A 22,976-nucleotide genomic window follows, 5' to 3' on the forward strand; every position below is an offset into this window, starting at 1 on the left:
CCGACCCACAGGTTGAGAACCGCTGCTGTAAGGGAATACAGTGTGCATGCTTTGAGTTCCTGGATGAAACTACAGGATACAAGTAGTCCTTGACTTACAACAGTAATGGAGCCTTTCCACTACAATTGTAAGCTGTGACAGTCATAAAGCGGTGTGGTGACCTAGCGGTTGAAGCTAATCGCCTCCCGTTCGGAAGGTTGAGAATTCAATCCTAGGTAGAGGCAGATATTTCCCTCCCCAGGCACAAAGAAAAAAATATCTCTGCGAACTCCACGTGGCATCAGGAAGGGCATCCGGTCAGTAAACCTCAGCTCCATCTAGTCGTCCTGACTCTACCCTGAATTAATTAAGTGATGACAGTCGTAAAAGGGGAGTTCTTGTGGCAGTCACTCAGCAAATCACTTTGCTCATTAAAGCAAAACTGTCAGAACTTCAGAACCGTGTGCGGTAAGTACCTTTTGGGGGGAGAGTCTGCCATAACATTGGATGGTCACTAAGTGACCATAAGTCAAAAACTACCCGTATACAGCTAGGAATTAATTATTTATACATTTGGGGAGAAGTCAGTTTCACACTGTGGGAGATACCGATTTGAAATTTAAGACTTACTCAGATGCAAACCTGCAAAATCACATGCGGCACCAATATTGTAATTATTAACACTTCCATTAAGACATCCATCAATCCACCTCCAAGTAAGACACTACTTTTAGAGGCTTCATGCATTTTTATTACTAATTTTTTATTACAGTTTAACAAGCCCTCCCTCTATAAACTTGCAACATACCATAGACAAAGAAACATTGAACGTATCACCAAACAAACCGTAGATAATTCTATGCGTTCTAATACACACAGAAATCCCATGAATTCTCCTGTGCAAAATCCAGACTTACAAAATTGTTAATATTTACAACAAACAGCTACAATTCTTACAATCCAATTTAATACAGTCATACATATCTTGATACTTGGCTGCTTTAAAACTCATAAAATTTGGTATTCAATGTGTTTTGAGGTGAAAATCTTGTCTCGGTATTTGTTTTTCTCCTGGTAATCAATGCGTAATGTAGAACTTGCTAGTGTTGGCTGCCTCATGACTTGCTACTTCTTCCGGCCGAAATAAAAGGATCACGGAGTAGGACACGTGGTTTGCTCAGTACTTGTTTTTAGTGCTTATCGTTCCTCTTGAACAGTTCAAGTTCAGACGCTTGGCGACTGACTCATACCTATAACAGTTGCAATGTCCCATGGTCATGTGATGACTTTTTGCAACCTTCTGACAAGCATATTCAGTGGAGAAGCCAGATTCACTTAACAACCATGTTACTAACTTAACAACTGCAGTGATTCACTTAACAACTCTAGCAAGAAAAGTCATAGAATGGGGAGAAACTCACTTAACAAATGTCTCACTTAGCAACAGAAATGTTGGGCTCAATTGCGGTTGTAAGTCAAGGACTACCTGTACAGAGGATCCCAATTTGTTATTGGATGAAAATTCAGAGCAAAAACTTGCAAGCACCTCTAAACCTTGAGCCCCAGTCTTCAAAGACATTATAAACAGTTAAGGAATTTATAACTGAAATAACAGCAATTATTTCATTTTAGAAAAAGACATGATTTATAGCCGGATCCTGTGCCTTTTACTGGAGAGCAAACGAATAAGGCATTAATTTGTGTGCCTTACTATACGGAATATAGAAGTCTGAAGGAAGATTTGAAAGAGGCTTATTAATTGCCTTCTAAATCATCAGGTTGATTTGTTAATTTGCCAATCAAAGCGGCTTGACATATGGACTGTTTTTGTGCAAGAAGATAATTGATTAAATGTTCCTATCCTCCCTATTGCCTTCCCTCCATCAATCATCACCTTCTAAGTTTTTAAAAAACATCTAGTTTGTACTTCTACTCTAAATCCCACTGATATTGCCAGGCAATAATTAAAAAGCAAGGTGTAAATCTCTCACAAATTTGACACCAGATCAGTTACAAAATGTTCTATGCTGCCATGGGCAAAAACATAAACAAGTAGCCTGGCACAGTTTCATACCTGTCCCAGAAAAGTTAATAAGCACTCAGTAACAAGTATGTTTTGCACCCGGAAGTAACCACCTCTAAGAAGATAAACTGTATAGTAAAACAGGGCTGTCTCTAGGGCCGTGATGGCGAACCTATGGCATGCGTGCCACAGCTGGCACGCAGAGCCTGGGCACGCAAACCATCGCCCAGATCAGCTCCACCGCACATGTGGGAGACGCGCATGCATGTGCGGGGGTTTGTGCATGCATGCGTGGGGGTCACATGTGCATATGCAGGGTCGGGGGAGCACAGGTGGTGTGGCGCCCCCCCCAGCTCTTTTTTGGGCCAAGGCTGCAGGGAGGCCTACTAGGCCCAAAACGGAAGGGCGGGGGAGTCACGTGTGCATGCACTGGAGGATGTGGGGGGGGTTGCATGCACATGCGTGGGAGGCATGAGCTCGTGTGCGGGGCGCTCATTGCATTATGAGTGCCGGCAAGCTTGTGTACTGTCTCACATGCACATGCATGCTTTCGGCACACGAAGAGAAAAAGGTTAGCCACCACTACTCTAGGGGAAGGGAGTATCAGTAGGTCAAGAGGAAATCTGTGCAAGTGGAAGTCCAATGCTTTTTATAGGTGTCACACATTCAACCCCCAACAAAAAAATACAGGGGTTCAGCCAGGCAGAGACAATCTTGATTTTTTTAAAAAAAAATCCTTTCTGCCAATATTTCTGTAGACCAAGTCGGAAAGATATGGGTTCCTCATGTGTAACTGCTGAAATTTTTACCACAGCTGGAAATTAACACATCCACAAGACTCTTGAGTGTGTTACCAAAAGCAAATAATGACACGTGAATATTCCACTGTGGAATACTCCACACAGGTGCCCAACACCTGTGATAATTATGAACAATTAGTGAATAAGTTGGGCAAGTCATCCAAATGCCTTTCTTGATATGCTAGGTTTAAGAAACGTAGAGTTAAGGGGAAAGCCTAACCTTTAACCTTAACCCATCATGTAGATCATATGAGGTGTAATGTATTTTTATAGTGTTTTAAAATGCTATTCAAACAGCTCCAAAATAAATTATTAGTTTTAATACTTATCATTTTCAAAAGGAAAATAATTTACATCTCATCTAAAAATCCATATGTACACATGCAAACTAACAAGCACACATTAAAAATGTCACTTTGAGTATCCAATATGTTTGTCACCACATGCATTTTACAACTATATTAGAAAAGGAATTAACCGCTGATCCAGCTCCGTGCTGGTTTATTCTTGATCAGAGTTGTATCACATGTAATGCTGGTTAACTGAATCATGGTTTGGATTAACCCAACTGCCTCGTCTCACACAACACATGGAACCAATTTTATCCTATTGTGCTGGTTGAAATTAGTTTCTGCAAAGGCCTATAATTTCAAACATACTGAATTCAAGATTTTTATGTATGTAAACTTCTATAAAGAAGTTCTAAAAGAATTTACAAGAATTCTAAATTATTTGGGACAGTAATTTAACTAATTGGTGATTTTTTAAAAAAAGAAAAATATTTTTGTTAATATAAATAAAGAGTAAAATATAAACAAAAATTAAAACCCAGAAATTTAAAATAAAGTTCCCATTATAATGTCTTGATTTTCTAATTCAGAATACATAATGCAAAACAATGATGCATGATCAGCAATTAGGGTTGTGCAAAATGTCTCAGATTAGAAATAATTTAAGTTTGAAATTCTCTGCTTTGTGTTTAAAATATTTGTTCTGACTTCGACATGGGTTGTCTGGACTCTATAGGAAAGTATTTCAAATTTGGCCAGATATTTTGAGCTTCAAATGGGACTTGAAAAATTTCTAACAAAGTTGGAACATCTTGTGTGAATTCAAAACAACTGCTTCCACCTTGAAGGTAGGAAGTTATTTTGAGGCCATATTTCCAGTTCTACTCAAATTGGAAATATTTTGTCCAATTCTATCAGTGATATCCAGTGTAAAATCCAATTATTACTGATATGATAAATACATTACTAGCTTATTTGGTTTCAGTTCTAAAAGCAAATAAAGGGTTAGATCTAAGTATGCTGAAAGAATGTGAAGAGAAGACATTACAGAGCAGAAAGAGACAGTTGGAAAGAGGAAATTAAAAGGGAATAACCATTATATAGAAAAAACAGATAGCTTTCATGACAATTGTTCTATAATGATGCCTATGGTTCTCTTGATTTATTCTTTTAAAGAGCATGATCTTATATCCTATATTATCTGTTATAAATATTTTCACCAAAGTCAAGTTTGTTCATAATAAAGTTCATAATCCTCTAAATGTATAATAAATAGTATGTGGGAAAGACCTCGAAAGAAATGATCAAGAAATACTACCCAAGGAATGATCAGATAAGAGACAGCATTGTTCACAGCTGAAAGTGAGCAGGGAAGATGTTCAGACTATACCTTAATTTTTTGGGCTGTAAAGGAGATGGTGAGAGAATGGTACTTGCAAGTTTCTGTTAATGTAGCTTTATAAAAGAGTAGAATTTGCTGACCTGGGTGAGTTGTAATTCTTATCTGTTCCAGCTAGTAAGGCTGACAAAAAAGGACATAATTTCTGTTCTAGTAAGCATCTGTGACACTCACATTTGCTAGTCTAAGACAGCTCTACTAGGAAAAGAACTGATAAGAAATAAAATCTCTCTCTCTCTCATTTTGGAGCATGGTTATAAAATCTTGAAAAGTGTCCTCTGTGTTCTCATAACAGAATAAATTATGCTACTTATGATCAAACAAACTCAATTTTGCCATAAATTATTATCAAATGCTAGGCGTATTTTAAAAGCTAGAAGATTTTGTAATTGAAGCCTTATTAAAAATGATGTAGGTCAGGAAAAACCCACTAGCCAAATGGATTTTTTTGACTATAATAAAGCTTTTACAGCCTGTGACATTGATTTCTATTATCCAATCAGATATTTTGTCTGGGAAGATTGATATCTACATCATTCTTTTGAAAAATAAAACAAAACAAAACAATAGACTTTTGAATGCCAAGAGACCCTTAGTACTTGAACATAAATAGGTAAACTGAACTGTATATGGGTTTGAACAAACACAGCTGTCACTTAACATATGCAAGTACTCCAGAAATAATTATATCTCTATCTTGAATCTGTTCATAGAAGGTAGAATAAACGAGAGGACCTGAACATATTTAAAACTGAAAAAACAAAATTGCAATATTATGGTACCTTCAAAATTGCATCAAGCTAGATGCATTGCCAAATACAGAGGTTTCCATTTCCAGAGAATTGCTCTTATTATTGAATGAGCATGAATCTGATGTAACAACTGTCTGGAGATATACATTATCAGCAGGAAGAAAGGCAGCATGGAAAATGAAAAATAAAAAAATTCTTATTGCTTCTATAATGAATTGAATATGGCATGTGGACTTTCTAGATATTTAAAATATTCTCTATAACAGTGGCCCCCGAACCTTTTGGGTGCCAAGGACCAGTTCCGTGGAGGGTCGTTTTTCTGCAGATTGGGGTGGGGCATGGTTTCACACACTACTTGGATTCTGCACGTGCACAGATGAAGCTTTGCTTGCTTGCCCAGCCCGGTTCCTGGTGGGCCGTGGCCTGGTGCCAGTCCACAAACCAGGGATTGAGAAACCCTGCTCTATAACTACCTTGTCTGATAGGATATTAATATCTAAAAAAATTCCATGATGGCTAAAACAGTGCAATGCTGAATAGAATATATTTGTTTGAATTTTTTTTAATAAAGTATGTGGAACTGCTAATACAGAAGTCATGAGGCCAAATAATCCTTTAAAACTCCTCTTTCTATAGTGGTCCTTCTTTTAGAAGAAGCTGAAACTGGGGACTAAGATTCCAGAATACAGTATATGCACATCATTTTTATTTCTATTTCACTGCCCTGGCTCAGTGCATATCCTTTTCTTTCTCTTCAGCACAAAAAAATACAGACTCTACCAAGAATAAATATGGACATGGAAGAACAAACTATTTCCCGATCCTTAAGTTACTCAACAAAGTTAGATATAATACTAACAGGTGACCTTGCAGTATGTTTCTGGCATCTCTATACTCACCAAGAGGAAACGAAGAAACATCAAGAAATTGTATGGATTTAAATTGTTCATAGGTCCACAAAAACAGGCACCAACATATCAGACCCAGAGAAAAAAGCCTCTTTGTCTGAAGTCATAATGATCAATTCCCAGCTGAAGTGTTGAAACAATTTATGCAACCTTCCAGGCACCCCCCACCCCCCAATTTTACAACTTCAAAAAAGCAAGCGTTCCTTTGTAATCTCAATCAAACACTGACTTTAGCTTATATGATAACAAATACCTGAACCTAAGAGCACTATGAATTCAAAGAATTCTTGCAGTGGAAAAATCTCGACCTGCTATATCTCATTTTCAGCAGGTTTATTTACAACAAACGGACAGCAATTAAAGCCTGGCCAGAGGAAAGCAACTTCTGAGTTATCAAAGCAAATCATCTCTTCATCAATGTATAAATCAATTTTCCCTGCTCAAAGTGTTGTCCTTATTACAAGGTCATATTGCATACAGGTAGTCTTTGACTTACAATGGTCTGTTTCATGACAGTTCGAAGTTATGACAATCTCAAAAAAACTTACTTACAACCTGCCCTCAAAGTTACGACCATCATACGACCTCTGCAGTCATGTGATTGCAATCTGGGCTATTGGCAACTGGTACGCATTGATGACAGTTGCACTATCTTGCAATCACGTGTTAACAATCTGCAACTTCCCAGCTGGCTTCCCACAAGCCAAGTCAATTGGGGGGAGCCAGGTTTGCTCAATGACTTTGTAATTTGCTTAATGTCCATGGTAAAAATGGTTGTAAACTCGGATCCAATCATAGGACGCCTTGCTTAATAACCGCATCTCTTTTGGGACTAAAATTACAGTCCCAATTGTAGTTGTAAATCAAGGGCTACCTATACCAGGATTATAGTCTGGAATATACTAGGATAGTATATCCTAGTATAAAACTGAAATTCCTATTGAAAGCAGAACAGTTACCATCCACTTCCATTTCTGAAACTGGGGACAGTTCTCCATTCTGTCCATTTTAATGTGGACTCTACCAGTGCAAATGATTGAACATCAATATAAATATTCATCTAATTTCATCACTGGTTCAAAAAAACAAAACAAACAAACCCGAAAAAGGAGAAGCAAGCCCTTTTAATTCTCTAAATGAAATACTAGAACCTTTTTTCCCCCTTTGAAATTCTAACGCTAGAAATTTCAAGAAACTTCTGAACGGCCCATGTTGTTGTGTTCTGTAGTCCTGGGTGACAATGCCTCTCTCTGGTGATCTGTAGCCACGTTATATGAAATCTGCACTCAAAGCCTCAGGCGTCACCCTTTTTTTTGCAGTTGATCCAGTTTCTTTTTTAAAAGACTGTAGTTTTCCCTGGTCCCAGCTGCCGCGGGGTCAAGCTTCAGAGAGACTTCATAGTGTTTCTTGGCTAAGTCGAAATTTCCCCAGCGATGGTACAGCACAGCTGAAACAGCAAAGAGGATTTTTTGTTAGCAGCGTTGTTGAGGAACAGACAATCTTGCCAATTACTTAGAAAACATTAAAACATTTGGTTGGCTGTCGGCACAGTGGCAGGCTGCTCTGTAGCCAGCTGGAGCAGACATGTTTGGAGCCACGCAGGCCAAGGAATGACAAGAGTAGATTGTGCTAGAGCCACAAATGGCTATTTTTATCAGGAGAGCTCATTGTGATTTGCAAGCACAGGACGAACCAATTTGCCACCACTGACATGCACCACCTCTGGGTTGCAGCCGGCAGCCTGCCTGGTTGGTCTGGCATGCAATGTGATCGGCTTGACACTATTGGAAACCCGCTCTAAGAATTCCAATATCTTGTTGGCAATTTGTTTAGCAAGCAGGCGGACGAGAAATCTAGCTAGCAGAAGAATGCCTGCAAGACACTGAATGTGAAAAAAAAATTCAACCAGTGTCTGATTTTTTTTAAAAAAAAGTTTGCACCAAGGGAGCTATAAAATGTCTTACCCAAATTGCCATGGTAACTGGCAGCCGTTGGATTGGCTTTAATTGCCTTGTGGAACAAAGCTTCAGATTCCTGAATAATTCAGAAAAAGAGATCAACAGGACAAGCTATTTTTGTAGTGCCTACAATGTCAAGTGCAACTAAACACTCCCAATTACCTCATGCTCTATGGTCTATTAATGTGATTATGTCACCCTATTTTTTTTCCACATGCATTCACACTTCCACTTCTCTCTAATGGAGATACGGACAATATAATTCACAGGCCGATCCAGCTGTTGGTTGGTAGTTGCTGTCAATTAGACAGTAATTACTTTAGTGTTGGTAAGAACACAAAAACACTTGTGGGCTGCATTAGAAACCAAAGGCTCATACAAATCACTACTTAAAACCAACACATGTACATTCAAACAAATTTAGTCTTAAGAAAATTGATGGTATGAATCTAAGGTTAGCAGATCTAAGCTGCAAAAGTCTGGATCATCACTAGGTGCAAAAAACAGGTATTAAATCCTGCCTTTCATGTGAATTTTTGCATTTAGTTACTTCTAATGACATTATAGTATTTGTATTTGAGGTACATTCACATAGTTCACTTGTAAACTGTAGCAAAATATTTTTACAGGAAAATCTCTCCCCCCCCCTTCCCCCACCTCGAGTCAACAACTCTAATCTAAAAGGATTTCTACATTGGCAAAAGAATGTTCACTATTTCTCTAACAAACTTTTGTTTCATATCTGTTCATAACTCTTCCCAATTTTCCATTTTCACTTGTGGCTGAAAATAACTACCTTAGCCTGAACAATTGAAAACAGTGGGCATTGTCATGATTCATGGATGACATCCTTAAGGCTTTAAAGACTATATTTAAGTCATTTTCCTTTTGTTAAAAGAAAGGGATTATTTAATAGATAAGATCAAGAGAACTGTAACCACATCCAAACTACATTGTTTTAAATGCTTTTATCATAAAGTAGGAACAAAAAACTATTTTGTATTTCAATTTTTGAAATTGATGCTACTTTTATTACAAAAGACTAAAAATTAGCATCGTTCAAAAATTTGTTGAAGACAAAAATAGGCTTTTTTCTATATTTATGGTTTGAGCTTCTTGCATGTAGTAATTGTAATAACGGAGACATATTTGTATCTGGATTTTGGATTTTTCTAGAAGAGACTTATACTTGTATATTTTTATCTATCTCATAATTAAAAAAAAATAGTGCTTCAGTTTAGTCAGATTGAAAAAAATGAAATTGACCTGGTAACAGCTGCTTAGGAAGTGTCATCCCACAACCAGGCCAGGCCATTTGGATAGGACTTACCGTTACATTTTCTCTTTAAGATTTCGTTCCCCTGTGATTTCGAAAAAAACCAACTCTGGATACAAATACCTATTTTGCTGTGTTGGCTTGCAACTTAAATCCACTGCCAATCTTTTCACTGAGTCACATTTCTGAGGACATACTTAATCCCCGAACCATTGAGAAATAATATTTGTAGGCATTATCTATCTACAAATTGTGGTTAGAAAAACGCTTTACCTTATATTTCTGTGATTTCCCCAGTACATTTGCCAGCGAAAACATAAGAGAATGATCATTTGGTATTAACTCCAAAGCTTCCCTTCCAACAGTTTCTGCTTGTGCCAAGTTCCCTGGGAACAAATTAAAAGAGAGAATGAGATGAATGAAGGTGAATAACTATTTTTAATTAAAAGAAGGTGCTTAGCTATTTTCCTTAAAGAAAACAATTAAGAACAAATCAAATAATAAAAAAATGAATTGCAAGTGAAGAGCGTTAAAATTTGTATGGCATTTTTTTTTTAGATGCAAAATATATAATAAATGTTTGGCTACTATGCATTTAAATGCATTTAAAACAAGTTTATGATTAGAATGTGAATATAACCACATTAAGAAATCTTCGTATCAAACACAGAAATAAACTGAAGAACACCAACATGAAATAAATATAAAAGGTTTTGTGAGCATTCTGAAGGCTGTTGGAGAAAAAGAACAGAGGGAATCACCAGCAGAATGAAAGATTTTCTAGCTGGTTAGTAAACTGTCAGCTATTAAGATGATTCTTTCTCCTTTTTCATTGAATTTTATTTGAAGCTAATCAAATTAATTTGATACTGAAAGGTCCAATCCATCATGAACTAAAACTGACACAATACATTGTGAGTCGTATTTTGGAACACAAGATATTGATGGAAAACTGATCTCTAAGGACACACTTCTGGCACATTGGCAAGTTTATGTACAGATTGTGAGAGATGTGGTTTTACAGCAGCTGTAAAATCTTGGGTTGGTGACATTCTAGTTCCTATTTTAGAACTAAAGCCCCCAGATCATGTAGCACAAAACATGATCTGGAGATCTAAACAAGATGCAGAAAAAAAATACTCTGGGAAAAAAAGCAGATTGTACCTGTATTATCAAGCAATATAATCATGTTGTTCCAAGCCAAACTATGTTGTGGTTTCAATACTGTGGCGTTTCTCCAGGCATTCAGTGCATCTACGTGGCGATTTAGATCAGCATACTGAAAGTAACATAATTGGCTGTGAGATAACAAGCCAAAGAAAGTAACCCTTGCTCAGGTCCCACTGTATGAGAGGCTCTGCACACCAAATAAATCTGCAATGTGAATAGCTATAATTCCAGAAAAGTGTTTCTATAAAGGCCAGATGTGCAAAAAAATAAATAAACTAGAATTGCACATAATTGTGTATCGAATAGAGGAGTTCGTTTATTTTCTGAACATTTGCCCCATTCTCTACAGACCTTCTGCTTAGAAAGGTCCCCGGTCTGTATGTGTCCTGCTTTGGATTTGACCATTAAGAGGGGCTTCAGAGTACATAGGGTCTCCCAGAGCCCCCATCTGCAATTTTTTTTAAAGAAGCTGCCTCTTTCCAGGGTAGTGCCCATATTGCGGGGTCAGTGCTTCTGCGCCCTCCAAAAGCACGGAGATTGGGAGAATGTCCCAAAGCGCACCTCCTTCGCGCTTAAATCAGAAAGGCTGCATATTTTGATTTAAACATTCAAACAGCCCAACATTCTGTGCTTTTCTTATTTTAGAAGGAAAATTAGTGTTTATTGATTGAAGAAATTGATTGGCTTTTCCAATTGATATAATCTAGGTGCCTTACATGTTGGAATGCAAAGCAAACAAGCAAGCAAAACAAACAAACAAACAAAACCACAAAGAAAAATCACCAGAATAATAATAAGGGCTGGGCTGGGCAAAATTTGCCTATTATTTACATTTATCCAGTTACTATCTGGAATATCAAGGTTGGTTTAGGAATAGGACACAGATCCATAGTTTATAATCCAGAACCTCAATTATACTTTTTTGTAACCCAAGAAGCTCCCAGGACACTTCTGGAGAGGGGGGAACCCATATTTTCAGGTTTGGGGAGAATTTGAGTTTTGTGTAGCAACAGAGATCTTGTAGTGGCATAACATCCCAAACAGTGGCATTCACCAGGCATCACCAATCCCTAGTTGGTGCTAATTTTTGGTATGATGGTACAGTGTTAAGAAATAAAATTACTTCTCACCCCAATTTGGTGAGAGATGATAGGGGAGAGTTGACCCCCCCACTCCAAAAGACTATCAAGTTGGGAGAAAATTAGCAGTGGTAATTTATTACTAATTTTATTAAAGAGGATTTATTCCTACTATTGTTCAATTAATACTCTCCTCTAGCCCTTTTCTCCATTTTTCCCTAGACTTTTAGATTGTTCTATTACAGGTAGTCCTTGACTTATGACCACAATTGAGTCCAAAATTTATGTTGCTAAATGAGACATTTGTTAAGTGGGTTTTGCTCTATTTTACAGCTTTCTTGCCATAATTGTTAAACGAATCATTGCAATTGATAAGTTAATAACATTTGTTAAGTGAATCTGTCTTCCCTATTATTTTGCTTGTCGAAAGGTTGCAAAAGGTGATCACATGACCCTGGGACACAGTAACTCGGTCATAAGTATGAACCAGTTGCCAAGCAACTGAATTTTGACCACATGATCATAGGGATGCTACAAAGGGTGAATCCTTGTAATTGGTAAGTTAATAACCTGGCTGTTAAGTGAATCTGGCTTCTCCAGTGACTTTGCTTGTCAGAAGGTCACAAAAGCTGATCACATGTCTCCAGGATACTGCAACCATCATAAATACGAACCACTTGCAAAGCATCTGAATTGTGATTATGTGACCATGGGGATGCTGCAAAGGTTGTAACTGAAAAATGGTCATAAGTCTACATTTTACAATGCCTTTGTAACTTTGAATGGTTACTAAATGAACTGTTGTAAGTCGAGGACTACCTATACTTCAGTAATTATATAGGTCAGAGGCTCCCAACCTTTTGGGCACCAATGACTGGTTCTGTGGAGAGAGGTTTTTGCACGGACTGGAAGGGACGTGATTTTGCATGCTGCCTGCATCCTGGGAATGGGGCTTTGCTTGTTAGTGTGGCCCAGTTTCTGGCATGCCATGGACCAGTGCCGGTACATGGGCCAGAGGTTGGGGACCCCTGATATAGGACACAGTATGCTGCTAATTTTTACCACTTTAATATATAGTTTTACATATTGTATATTCTTGTATATACAGTATAAGAAACATTTAGTTCCTAAAGAGTCTTTACTTGAGTATTTCTGGGACACTAGAAGATTCAATGTGAGGTTTGGTTTATATTTGTTCTGATGCAATCCTATATTATAATTCATTTCTATTAAAATTTAGACTGCAACTTCAGTGTGTGAAAGAACCTAAAGAATCTTTCTAAACAAGTTCAAAGTCCAAGAAGGTACTCTCTAATAAGCGACTGATCAACATTCAAAACTCACTGCATCTTATGTATCTAGGACAGTATTTCTCAACCATGGCAACTTTAAGATGTGTGGACTTCAACTCCAAGGTGTTGCTTGCTGGGAAATTCTGGGAGTTGACGACCAGACAACTTAAACTTGCTAAGGTTGAGAAAGGCTGATCTAGGATCATTAGCAGAAAGATAAATAAGTACACTTACTAAGCGTCCTAGATTATAGTAACAATCTGGGTATTTTTTCCTGTGTCTAATTGCAGTCCAGTAGCTTTTCTCTGCTTCTTCATACCTTCTTAAGCTATTCTGCACTATCCCTAAATTCATCCATGCTGCTGCAAAATCAGGCCTAGGCAAAGAGAGTGGTGAACATTTTAGCATATTAAGTACAAGTAGAGCTTTGATGCCCCTTACTCATTTATAAAATTAAAAATGCAGATCTGAATTTAAAACTGTAAAGCAATTTAAGTATTTTTTAAAACAAAACAATAATGTAATAACATAATACATTAAGGACAAAGGGGGGTGGGAGAATAATTTAAATACAAGAATAGAGACAATGCACTTAAAGCCAGGCTGAATAGAATTACTGGTATCCTATAACTAAAGAGAAGAGAAACATGTTCTAAATCCAGAAATCACTACAGACAATCTTTGTTGTCATTGCTTCTCGGCCTTTTGGCTAAGATCAAGCTCAGAGAATCCTTGTTCTATGTTCGAATTAAGCTAAATTCTCTTGGTGGGATTTAAAGAAGGGCATCTGAATACAGAGGGGATGTCCTTCAGGTACTTTCAGTCTAAATCCTCCTTATGCCAAAGAAGCAAACTAGTAGCCAATGGCACTGGTCCCCAAAGTATATGACAAGAATTAATATAGCTCCGTTTTGTAGTAGCGGCACTATTTGCACACCTTTCAAGGCCAAATTTACTCTAGAGATAGGCAAAATACTTCATTCCAAACAAGGAATGTTCTAGGAAACTTTAGAATCTTCTCTTATCTCAACCAGACCTTTGGAGTCTAGACCAGGTATATACATCATAAACCATTTATCAAAAACATCCTGAAAAAGACAGCCTTGTGTAAACTGGAGAAGGAATGTTCTAGAGTTTCCTCTAATGAAGTACTTTACACACATAACTGCATCACAGAGTATATTTCAGAAGATTAACTAAGAAACGATCCAGATAATACCACAATATGTTGGTGACCCACAACTAGATTTTGGTGTTTAAAACATACTGTATTTGAACAGCTAGTGAGAGAAGTTCTTCAGCTTCATGAAGTTCATTTTTTTCTTTCAAGATATTTCCCAAGTTGTTCATAGCGTGTACGTATTTAGGATTCAATCTGGGATTAAAAAGACAAAAACAAATACAGGAATTATTCAGTCAAAGGAGCCAGCTCTCCTAATTTTATTTGTCTACACAGCCACAATTCTTCTCTTCCCCTGTCATTTTTATATCAATCGAAGACAGATGTAGGCATGTAATAACACCCTCAAGCATGTATTAAATGCCCTTACCATCCCACTCAGGACTGGACTACTAAACACCTCCACCCCAAATCAAAACGAAACAAGATAGAGAGGAACGAAAAGCCTCCAAAATGAGCATTAAATGCAATTGTTTCTGTGTACATGCATTTTTGTTGCCTAGCTTTCATCTCATCAACGCTTCATTGCTCACTAACCATTGTACACTAACCATTGTACGTAACCTTGACTTACGACCATTTGTTTAGCAGCCTTTAAGGTTGCAAACTAGTTATTGTACTTATGACCTTCTTAGCATTCCCATGGTCACAAGATCAAAATTTAAGATCTTGACAATTGCATCATTTATGATGGTTGCAGAGTCCCCGAGTCATATGACTGCCATCTGCAACTTTCCCTACTGGTCAATGGGAGAAGCTTGATTCGCTTAACAACTGCAATGATTCACCTAACACCTGAGGTAAAAAATCAAGCCTGACTGATTTAACAAGCACCTTGCTTAGTGAGAGAAATTCTGGCTCCAATTGTAGTCATAAGTTGAGGACTACCTGTATTAAGGACAATACCAGAAAGCATAGCTTCACCATTAATTAAAGTCTGGAACTAAACTTCCTCATTTGATTTTTTTTTTAAAAAAGGCAACTCATTTATTTCATGTGTCCATAACTCAATTTTGTAATGGCAAAACAAAAGAGAATAACCAACATTTTCTACGCTATTTACAATAATTCTGAATCTTTATGTCATTTCCAGCACTCAACTGCCTTGCAATCTGCCATCCATGTGGCAGTACGCATTCTAGTAATAAGATGTGGTATCAACGTTCAAATTTGCCTTCAAATTTTACAGATATGTAATTTTATCCAGTTAATACAATTGATGTTTTATGGAATATTTTTCCTGGACCACATCACCAATATTTTTAAATCACTGGGTCAGTTTCCAAATTCTGCTAAGCCACTTTTATTATTATTTTATTAAACTAGTTTTACCTTAATGTACTATAAAATCCCAGCCACTGTAACAAGGTATATTGTTTAGCATTAAGTCTGTACTAAACTACAAGGGTTCATTCAACAATGCATAGTTAAAACAAACATAGCTTAAAATGTATTTACTTAATACATCCTCAATATTCTATTATCACAGCTGATGATCTTTCTGATGGTCAGGTTCCTACCCTTTATCTGCTTTCTGCTTTTTTAAAACTAACAATTTTAAAAAAAACCCACTCCAAATCATCCATACCTTACAGCCTCTCTGTAGTAACTGATTGCAGCACTTTGATTGCCATTATCAGCCAAGTTTTTGCCAACATTATAATGCACCTGAAAGCAAAGGTCAGAATCGTATCATTCTAGACAAGGATTTTCTTTCAATGAATATGACTTTTGGTTTATAGAAATTTGATCTGGACGATTATAAAATTTAAATAGATATGTATTTTTTATTCATGTATTTTAACATGATGCTTGGTATAACTATCAAAAAAATAGATGATTATGCAAGGGACACATGTAATTATCCTTGATAAAACAAGAGTTACTTAATGGGACTCAGAACTTATCCTCATCACCACCACTTTCAATGGCCATATCCTTATCAAAACATTCATGAACACCAGCTGGACAACTTCAGGAGAAATGCTACAACTTTATGCATCCTAGTTTCCAATCTAGTTAAGGTTCTGCAGAATTCTAGCTTATTTGAAAGCCCAAAGATATTTTTCTATCAGATATCTATGCTGCAATTTGTTGGAGAACGAAAAAATATTCTCAATGGTTAATTGGTTTGATTATGGAACCTGTTCTTTGATAATGGAAATGCTATTCAGAAAGTTGACTATTAAGATTGCATTTTAATTACACATCTAAGTCAATTAATTTCCAAATAAAGATAAAATTGATGCTGGTATTGACAATTGGCTGTGATGTTTGTGTCAGATTTAAATTTACTATATTTTCAGTTCGTTTTATAATTGCATTTTTCATGTAGTCAATCTCAAATCAATATTATGATTTAAAAATTAAATTGAAGAATTACAACCTTTGTAATTAAGAAAACAAAATTAGGAGTTACATATACAAGTTCTGTGACTATAAGGGATTGCTTTCTGCAACAAAAATGTTAAAAGACTGAATTCAGCTGTGTGTTAGAATATGATTATACAGTCAATATATTTTCACATTTTGTCTTGGTGGGAACTGTACCCCAACTTAAATTGAAAATGGGTCGGTCCCCTGTTTCAGGAAATATTAAAACACCAATGCCATTTACTATAAATATTTATTATAATTACTAATATAAGCCCGTATCCCTACAGAACACTAAGGGCAGCATTTATTGTTGGATGTAACAATCTAAGCAGAATACTCGCTCTTTACAGAATTAAAAGACTTTTTTCTATTTTGATTTGATTTATAATATCACATTTTCTTCATATTGATCCTTATATTCCAGATTTTCTCTTGTTAACCTGCCTTTTGACATATTCTAGAGCCGTGATGGCTAACCTATGGCACATATGCCAGAGGTGGTGTGCAGCGCTCTCTCTGATAGCACACAAACCGTTATCCCAGTTTAACTCCGCTGCGCATATGTGCCTCCCGCTGGCCAGCTGGTCTTTGGGTCTCTGCCATGCATGTGTGTGGGCAGGGCGCGTGGGGGAGGGCACGTGTACAGACACAGGGGGTGAGGCACATGCGCGGGGCCCCTGCATGCATTGCTTTGGGCACTCGGTCCAGAAAAGGTTAGCCATCACTGTTCTAGAGGAAGACTTAAGATAGAATAGCAATAGTTGCACTGCTCATTACAGACATAAGCAACTGTAATGAGAGTAGGATGAAGATCATGTAACATCTGTGCCCGGTGAATACAATATATTATTAACAGCTTTATTAACAGCATCCAGTTGCTTTTAATAATGCAGAAAATCAGGGATTGGCCCAATTTCTGAAGCAGCAATCTCTGCAGAAATAACACAAATTCTGAACTATCTGCAACCATCTTGTGCTCGTAAGTAAACAAAATCTTCAACACCAGTTCACTTCTGAGGATACTAGCTTAAGAACTGTTAAGCTTAGAAGTAGTATAATTTATTCCTGGAACCTTCCTATGAACAGAACATCCAGATCGAAAAGTGTATAAAAGCATTTGCAGTTGCTGGTCTACACAATAAGGGATATGTATGCCCCAAAGCCACTTTTTCACTGGATTTATTACACTTAAAAATGCTATGCAGCTTGTGACTATGTGCCACACACCACTACCATCACAAAAGATCATATAATCCTCATCATTTTTTTACCGCACTCAAACATCAACAATATTCAAATTAATTCTTGTTTAAAATAATTAAAAAAATTTCCAAAAAAATTAATTCTAATTAATTCTAATGGAGAAGCAAAAATAATTTAAGGCCTGAAGGAAAGCTTTAGTTCGGACAAGATGCCCATGGCATTTCAGAAATCAAGACTGTGTTAATTAGTGTGCTTGTATCCAACCAATAAAATTGGGTGTGACACCTTCTCTAAAACACACAATGAAGATCTTCTTGTTTTCCTATTCAAGAAATATGATACTATTCTTATTAGCTATCACTAACACAGAAACCGTACCACTAAATAGGACTTGAAACATTGTTCAATTATTATAAGGACGGTTTTAATGTGACCTTTTATAGAATGCATAGGATTTTTCTCCCTAGGATCCTATTTTCCAATTAGGAAATGAAATAATAAAAATATATGCAGAAAACAATTGAACTAAGACAAATCAATAGGAACAAATGCCTTCACTAAATGTTCAGGTGCTATTTTAGTTACTAAAACTGCTGATAACACCTAAGGCAGGGGTCTGCTGGCTGAGGAACTCTGGGAGTTGAAGTCCACAAGTCTTAAAAGAGCCAAGTTTGCAGACCCCCTGACCTAAGGTGATTAGGCAAGAAGATAAATACCAGAAATGATCATTATTTGCCATAATAAAACAAAAGAATTATTATTTTTAGAAAATACAAATGCTTACTTTGGCATTCAATGGACAAACAGACAAAGCACTTCTAAAAAGCTGCTCCTCCGATCTCCATTGGTTACTACGGCTGATGCAACGCCACATATTTATCAGTAAGAGGCCCAGCAGAGCAGCAACCAACAATTTCTTGAGAAAGAAAACACATATTAGCAATCTCAGCTTTTAAATCTCTTTTCCATTTTTTTTTGCCAACCGTTAGGATAGTATTGTTTGTACCTTATTCTTAGCTTGTTTACACAACAGACAAAATCCATATGTAATCAATACGCAGTAACCAATGCTGGGGAGATAGGTGACCCTCTCGGCAACAACAAACCCAACTCTAAAAAACAGGTTACTTGCAGGTAGAAAAGGAATGATGAGAAATCCCAATCCCAGGGTAAGGATTCTGAAATGCAGAGGGAAAAAATGATTTTACAACACAGAATAAAACTCTTACTACAACATATATATGTATGTATGTATGTATGTATGTATGTATATTTGTTTTCTGAGGTTTTTGCGGGTGTTTGTATGTAGGTCTTTGGTTATTCGGGTTTTCTCCCGCGTAAAATTGGAAGTGTCTTGGCGACGTTTTATGTATGTATGTATGTATGTATGTATATATGATGCAAGAAATTCAATTTAGATTTGGAATGAGATATCTAAGCATACTTTGCCAGGGAGCTCTGCTATCCTTTGTCCTTCTGTGGGGTTCAGTAACATCAAAAATCCATGACTGTCTGGCTCCTTTCCATTCTTTCCATATGAGTCCACAGGGAGAAGGTAGGGAGCAAGTGATGACGAAACATCCCACAGCTAATCTACTACTGTCAAACTTAAGGACATCAGTTCCCAAGAACAAGCTTTGTGTCATTATGCAACTAAACATACATTGCCATTTGTCTAAGTTTCCATTCCCCAGGAAGAGTCATCATGGGGAAAAAGTCATATAGGCTTCTCAGCACAGTCCTTAATTTCCAGTATTAAAGGATTACAAACCATTTAGAAAGAAATGATTCAATCTAATAATTCTAACTATGCAAGGTGAAGATCGAAACTATCCTCTTTATTTTGAAGAAATTATTATCTCAGTAGAAGAGCTGTACAGGATGACTGTTATTTAATTATGAGTTTCACAGGTTTATTACAAGGTCTTTTTCATTATTCTTTTTTATCGTGGACTGTGGCTCTCTGCTTTGGGTTTTTTCCCCCTATATCAATGCGTAGGCACAACAGATCAACGGCCTAAATCCAGCTATTTCCTTTTAATGTTTTGGGGATATTAAAGACCAGTCTTAGGTATCATCCAGGAACATACTGCTTATCCAGAACAAAACACATTTTGATGGCTGAGAAAAATATCAGCATCAAGGAAAATGTAAACATCCAAGCGTAATATAGTAAAGAAAATCTAAGGTGTCTAGAGTAAAAATCTGCAGAACAGAAAGTGTGCATGAATGTGGAAAGATAGATAGGTGTTAAGATAAATAAACTACATATTTATTCTCTGATCTCCCAGTCTTTTCAATTGTCTATTGAAAAACCTTCTGTAAAAATGGGTCTCTCCTAAACAATGTGGGATGAGTAGTGGAGGTTCTGGCATAGGGACAGGGTAACTAGCTTCAAAAAATGGGACTCACAGTGTACCATAAATAATCTAAAAAAAAAATATCTCAGAAGGAAAGTTTTCAATTTCTTCCCCCACTTTCCTTTCATTCATTTGTATTATCAGGACACTCTTTCCTTGCAGGTTATGGGAATATACAATAATGCATATAATATGCAATGAACCGTTCAAGAACTGTGATGCACGTAAGATTATTATTTTTAAAATAATTCTTGTTTTTTTAAAATTGCAATCTCAAACAAAGCAAATGTTCACAGAAAATGTCTAATTTGAACCCCAGTCCCTTTTGTCAATTAAAACAATTGCAGACAAGAGAATAGTTACTGTTTAACTAATCAGTACAGAAGTGTACCTTAATACTTTTACACAAAATCATTTAACAATTCAATTCTGTCAAGCAACTTTCATTTGTTAAAAATGACATGATGTTTTCCCATTATTTTCCCTGGATCTGCTTACCAACAAAAGATTAATCATCCTGGGGCAAAATTCCATTTAAAACTAACACAGCCAATGTCAGTAGTTCTTTTTTTAGTCCCTAATTTTTTTTTGGCCAGAGAAACAGTGTTGAAAAACATCACAGATCAATTATACGTTATTCTGAGCACAAATTATTATTTTTTACCTCCTACAGAGTTCAGGAGCTCAAAATGTCCTCTCACGAGGAAGATAAAGCAGTCCCTTTCCCTTTCAAGTTTTCCTCCCCATGGCCAGTAGAAAGGAAGGTGGGCCCAAATTAGGAAAGTACTGCTATAAATATTTATTGACACTGTATTTGCTAAATGATATTGATTCCACTAATTCCACAAAGAAGAGTGCTGCTAGATGTCATGCAATAATGTCTTACCAACATGTTGACCCAAATTTACCTTCTTTTTTGGCCATCTTTCGAACCCAAAGCTTGGCATGCTAGCACAATCAGGCACAGCCAAAGAAGCACCAGAGCAATTATTCTCCAGTCACTGACTGATTTAATAAGGGGCACGCAGCCCATTGACCAATCAAAACACAGCCACCAGGGACACAGCAACAGCCAAGCATTCAGAGAATAGTAGTAATTATAATTTACAGCCTGTCAATGAAAGGGAAAAATATATGTATATATACATAAAACAGCTCGTGGGAATATCAAAAACAGGGAAGGGAATCAACACTTCACGAATAAATCTGAATTTCAAGAAAACATCTTCAGCTATTTAAACCGAATCGAACCAAAGAGACTTCACAGAGACTCAACTAGCTGGTGAAATGTAAGTAAATTCAAGATGGTTGTAGTGACTACATAACTAGAGCCAAGCCTCTTGTGTATATGTTATTAAAAGAGGCACAGCTTCAATCTGAGGGAGGTCACCTCTGTTTTCATTTCTTTGGTACTAACCCTTCCTCCCTGTTAGCCCTGATATGAACAACCATGAGATCCTGATCCACCCAGCCACATTACTGTCTATTTTGATCAGCAACCATTTCCAAGACCTCTTGTAGAAATATTCTTCCCAAACTATTATTGACATGGATGGAACTGAACAGGGAACTCAATTTATACAGCACATTCACTGTGCCGCTGTCTGATCTTATGAACAATCATTAATGTCGGCAAAATCTCATATTTTCCAGCTTACCCTTACAAATGGACTGGTTGCAAATGAAGCTGGGTTATCCACTTCTGTAAATGCTGGAGGCCCTGTGCCCATAATTTGCCAGCGGGCATATAGAACAGCGGCTCCTCCAGATAACAAAAGAGTAATTCTGAAAAGAAGTCCTTTTCTAAACACCACTAGGCTCTATGAAGAAAAGGGAAATAATAATTATTAAAAAAAAAGAAATCTAAGTTGTTAACTGCTTTTTACTCTTAAAAATAGAAACAGAGCAGGTAAGTATACACAGACTGGGTAAGAATGGGAAAAGTTAACTGGCTCGCATTAAAAACAATTGTAACAGCTAGTAAAACAACCAAGACTATGGGAGAATAGCAATAGCATTTAAACTTATATACCGCTTCACAGTGCTTTATGACCCTCTTTGAGTGGTTTACAAATGTCAGTCCTCATTTTACCAACCTCGGAAGGATGGAAGATTGAGTCAACTTTGAGCCGGTCAGGATCAAAGATATAATAAAAACCATCTGAACATGATATAGCCATCTTGCACTCTCCCCATGGGATCCCCAAGATTTTTGGACAAACCATGGTTTAAGTCAGTGGTGGAATTCAATTTTTTTTGCTACCGATTCTGTGGCCGTGGCTTGGTGGGCATGGCTTGGTGGGCGTGGCAGGGGAAGGATACTGCAAAATCTCCATTCCCTCCCCACTGCTGGGGGAAGGATATTGCAAAATCTCCATTCCCACCCCATTCTGGGGACAGCCAGAGGTGGTATTTGCCGGTTTTCCGAACTACTCAAAATTTCCGCTACCGGTTCTCCAGAACCTGTCAGAACCTGATGAATTTCACCCCTGGTTTAAGTGCTTTCCAGAAAGCTAGAGGCATAAATGGTTTGGATCATGGCCCAAATTAAATTCCATAGCTGTATAAGAATAACAAAGTTTGGGAAGCATCTATAATGATATATTTTGCCATAAAAGATATTGAAATAAAATTCCTGATTGTAGAAACATCCATGTAGGTGTTACTGCTGGTTGAATTTATGTTGGTGTCATTTGATTTTATTGATTTCATTGATCTGCACATGCATTGGCTCGATTGCTGGATAGTATAAAATGTCATTAAAAACAAGCATTTTATTTTATGTACTGTACCACAATAGGGAAACGTAAGAAATAATTCTATAAATTTCAATGCTTAACTATTTCACAAGCCTAATAACGAAATAAAAACTTTTACTTTCACTGAAATCAGCTTTTGGAACAAAATTTGGTGGAAATATTTGTTAGCTTG

At 36.9% G+C, this 22,976-nt stretch overlaps 1 protein-coding gene across 3 annotated transcripts in view; it reads right to left on the reverse strand.

The window, feature by feature from the left end:
• Positions 1-668: 668 nt before the first annotated feature.
• Positions 669-22,976, reverse strand: part of TMTC4 (transmembrane O-mannosyltransferase targeting cadherins 4) — a 60,704-nt gene continuing 38,396 nt past the window's right edge. For 2 of the 3 annotated variants that reach the window (XM_058185800.1, XM_058185799.1), the window contains 11 exons: positions 21,704-21,865; positions 20,954-21,156; positions 18,692-18,863; positions 18,470-18,601; positions 15,695-15,774; positions 14,194-14,301; positions 13,161-13,302; positions 10,550-10,664; positions 9,659-9,771; positions 8,116-8,185; positions 669-7,598 (listed from right to left, as the gene is read on the reverse strand). In XM_058185800.1, coding sequence (XP_058041783.1) covers positions 7,453-7,598; positions 8,116-8,185; positions 9,659-9,771; positions 10,550-10,664; positions 13,161-13,302; positions 14,194-14,301; positions 15,695-15,774; positions 18,470-18,601; positions 18,692-18,863; positions 20,954-21,156; positions 21,704-21,865 — 1,443 coding nt within the window. In that variant the 3' untranslated portion in view covers positions 669-7,452. The remainder of the gene's footprint in view (positions 7,599-8,115; positions 8,186-9,658; positions 9,772-10,549; positions 10,665-13,160; positions 13,303-14,193; positions 14,302-15,694; positions 15,775-18,469; positions 18,602-18,691; positions 18,864-20,953; positions 21,157-21,703; positions 21,866-22,976) is intronic. The other variant, XM_058185801.1, reaches the window with a different exon arrangement.

This window comes from Ahaetulla prasina, chromosome 5 (assembly GCF_028640845.1).
Source record: "Ahaetulla prasina isolate Xishuangbanna chromosome 5, ASM2864084v1, whole genome shotgun sequence".
NCBI lineage: Eukaryota > Metazoa > Chordata > Lepidosauria > Squamata > Colubridae > Ahaetulla > Ahaetulla prasina.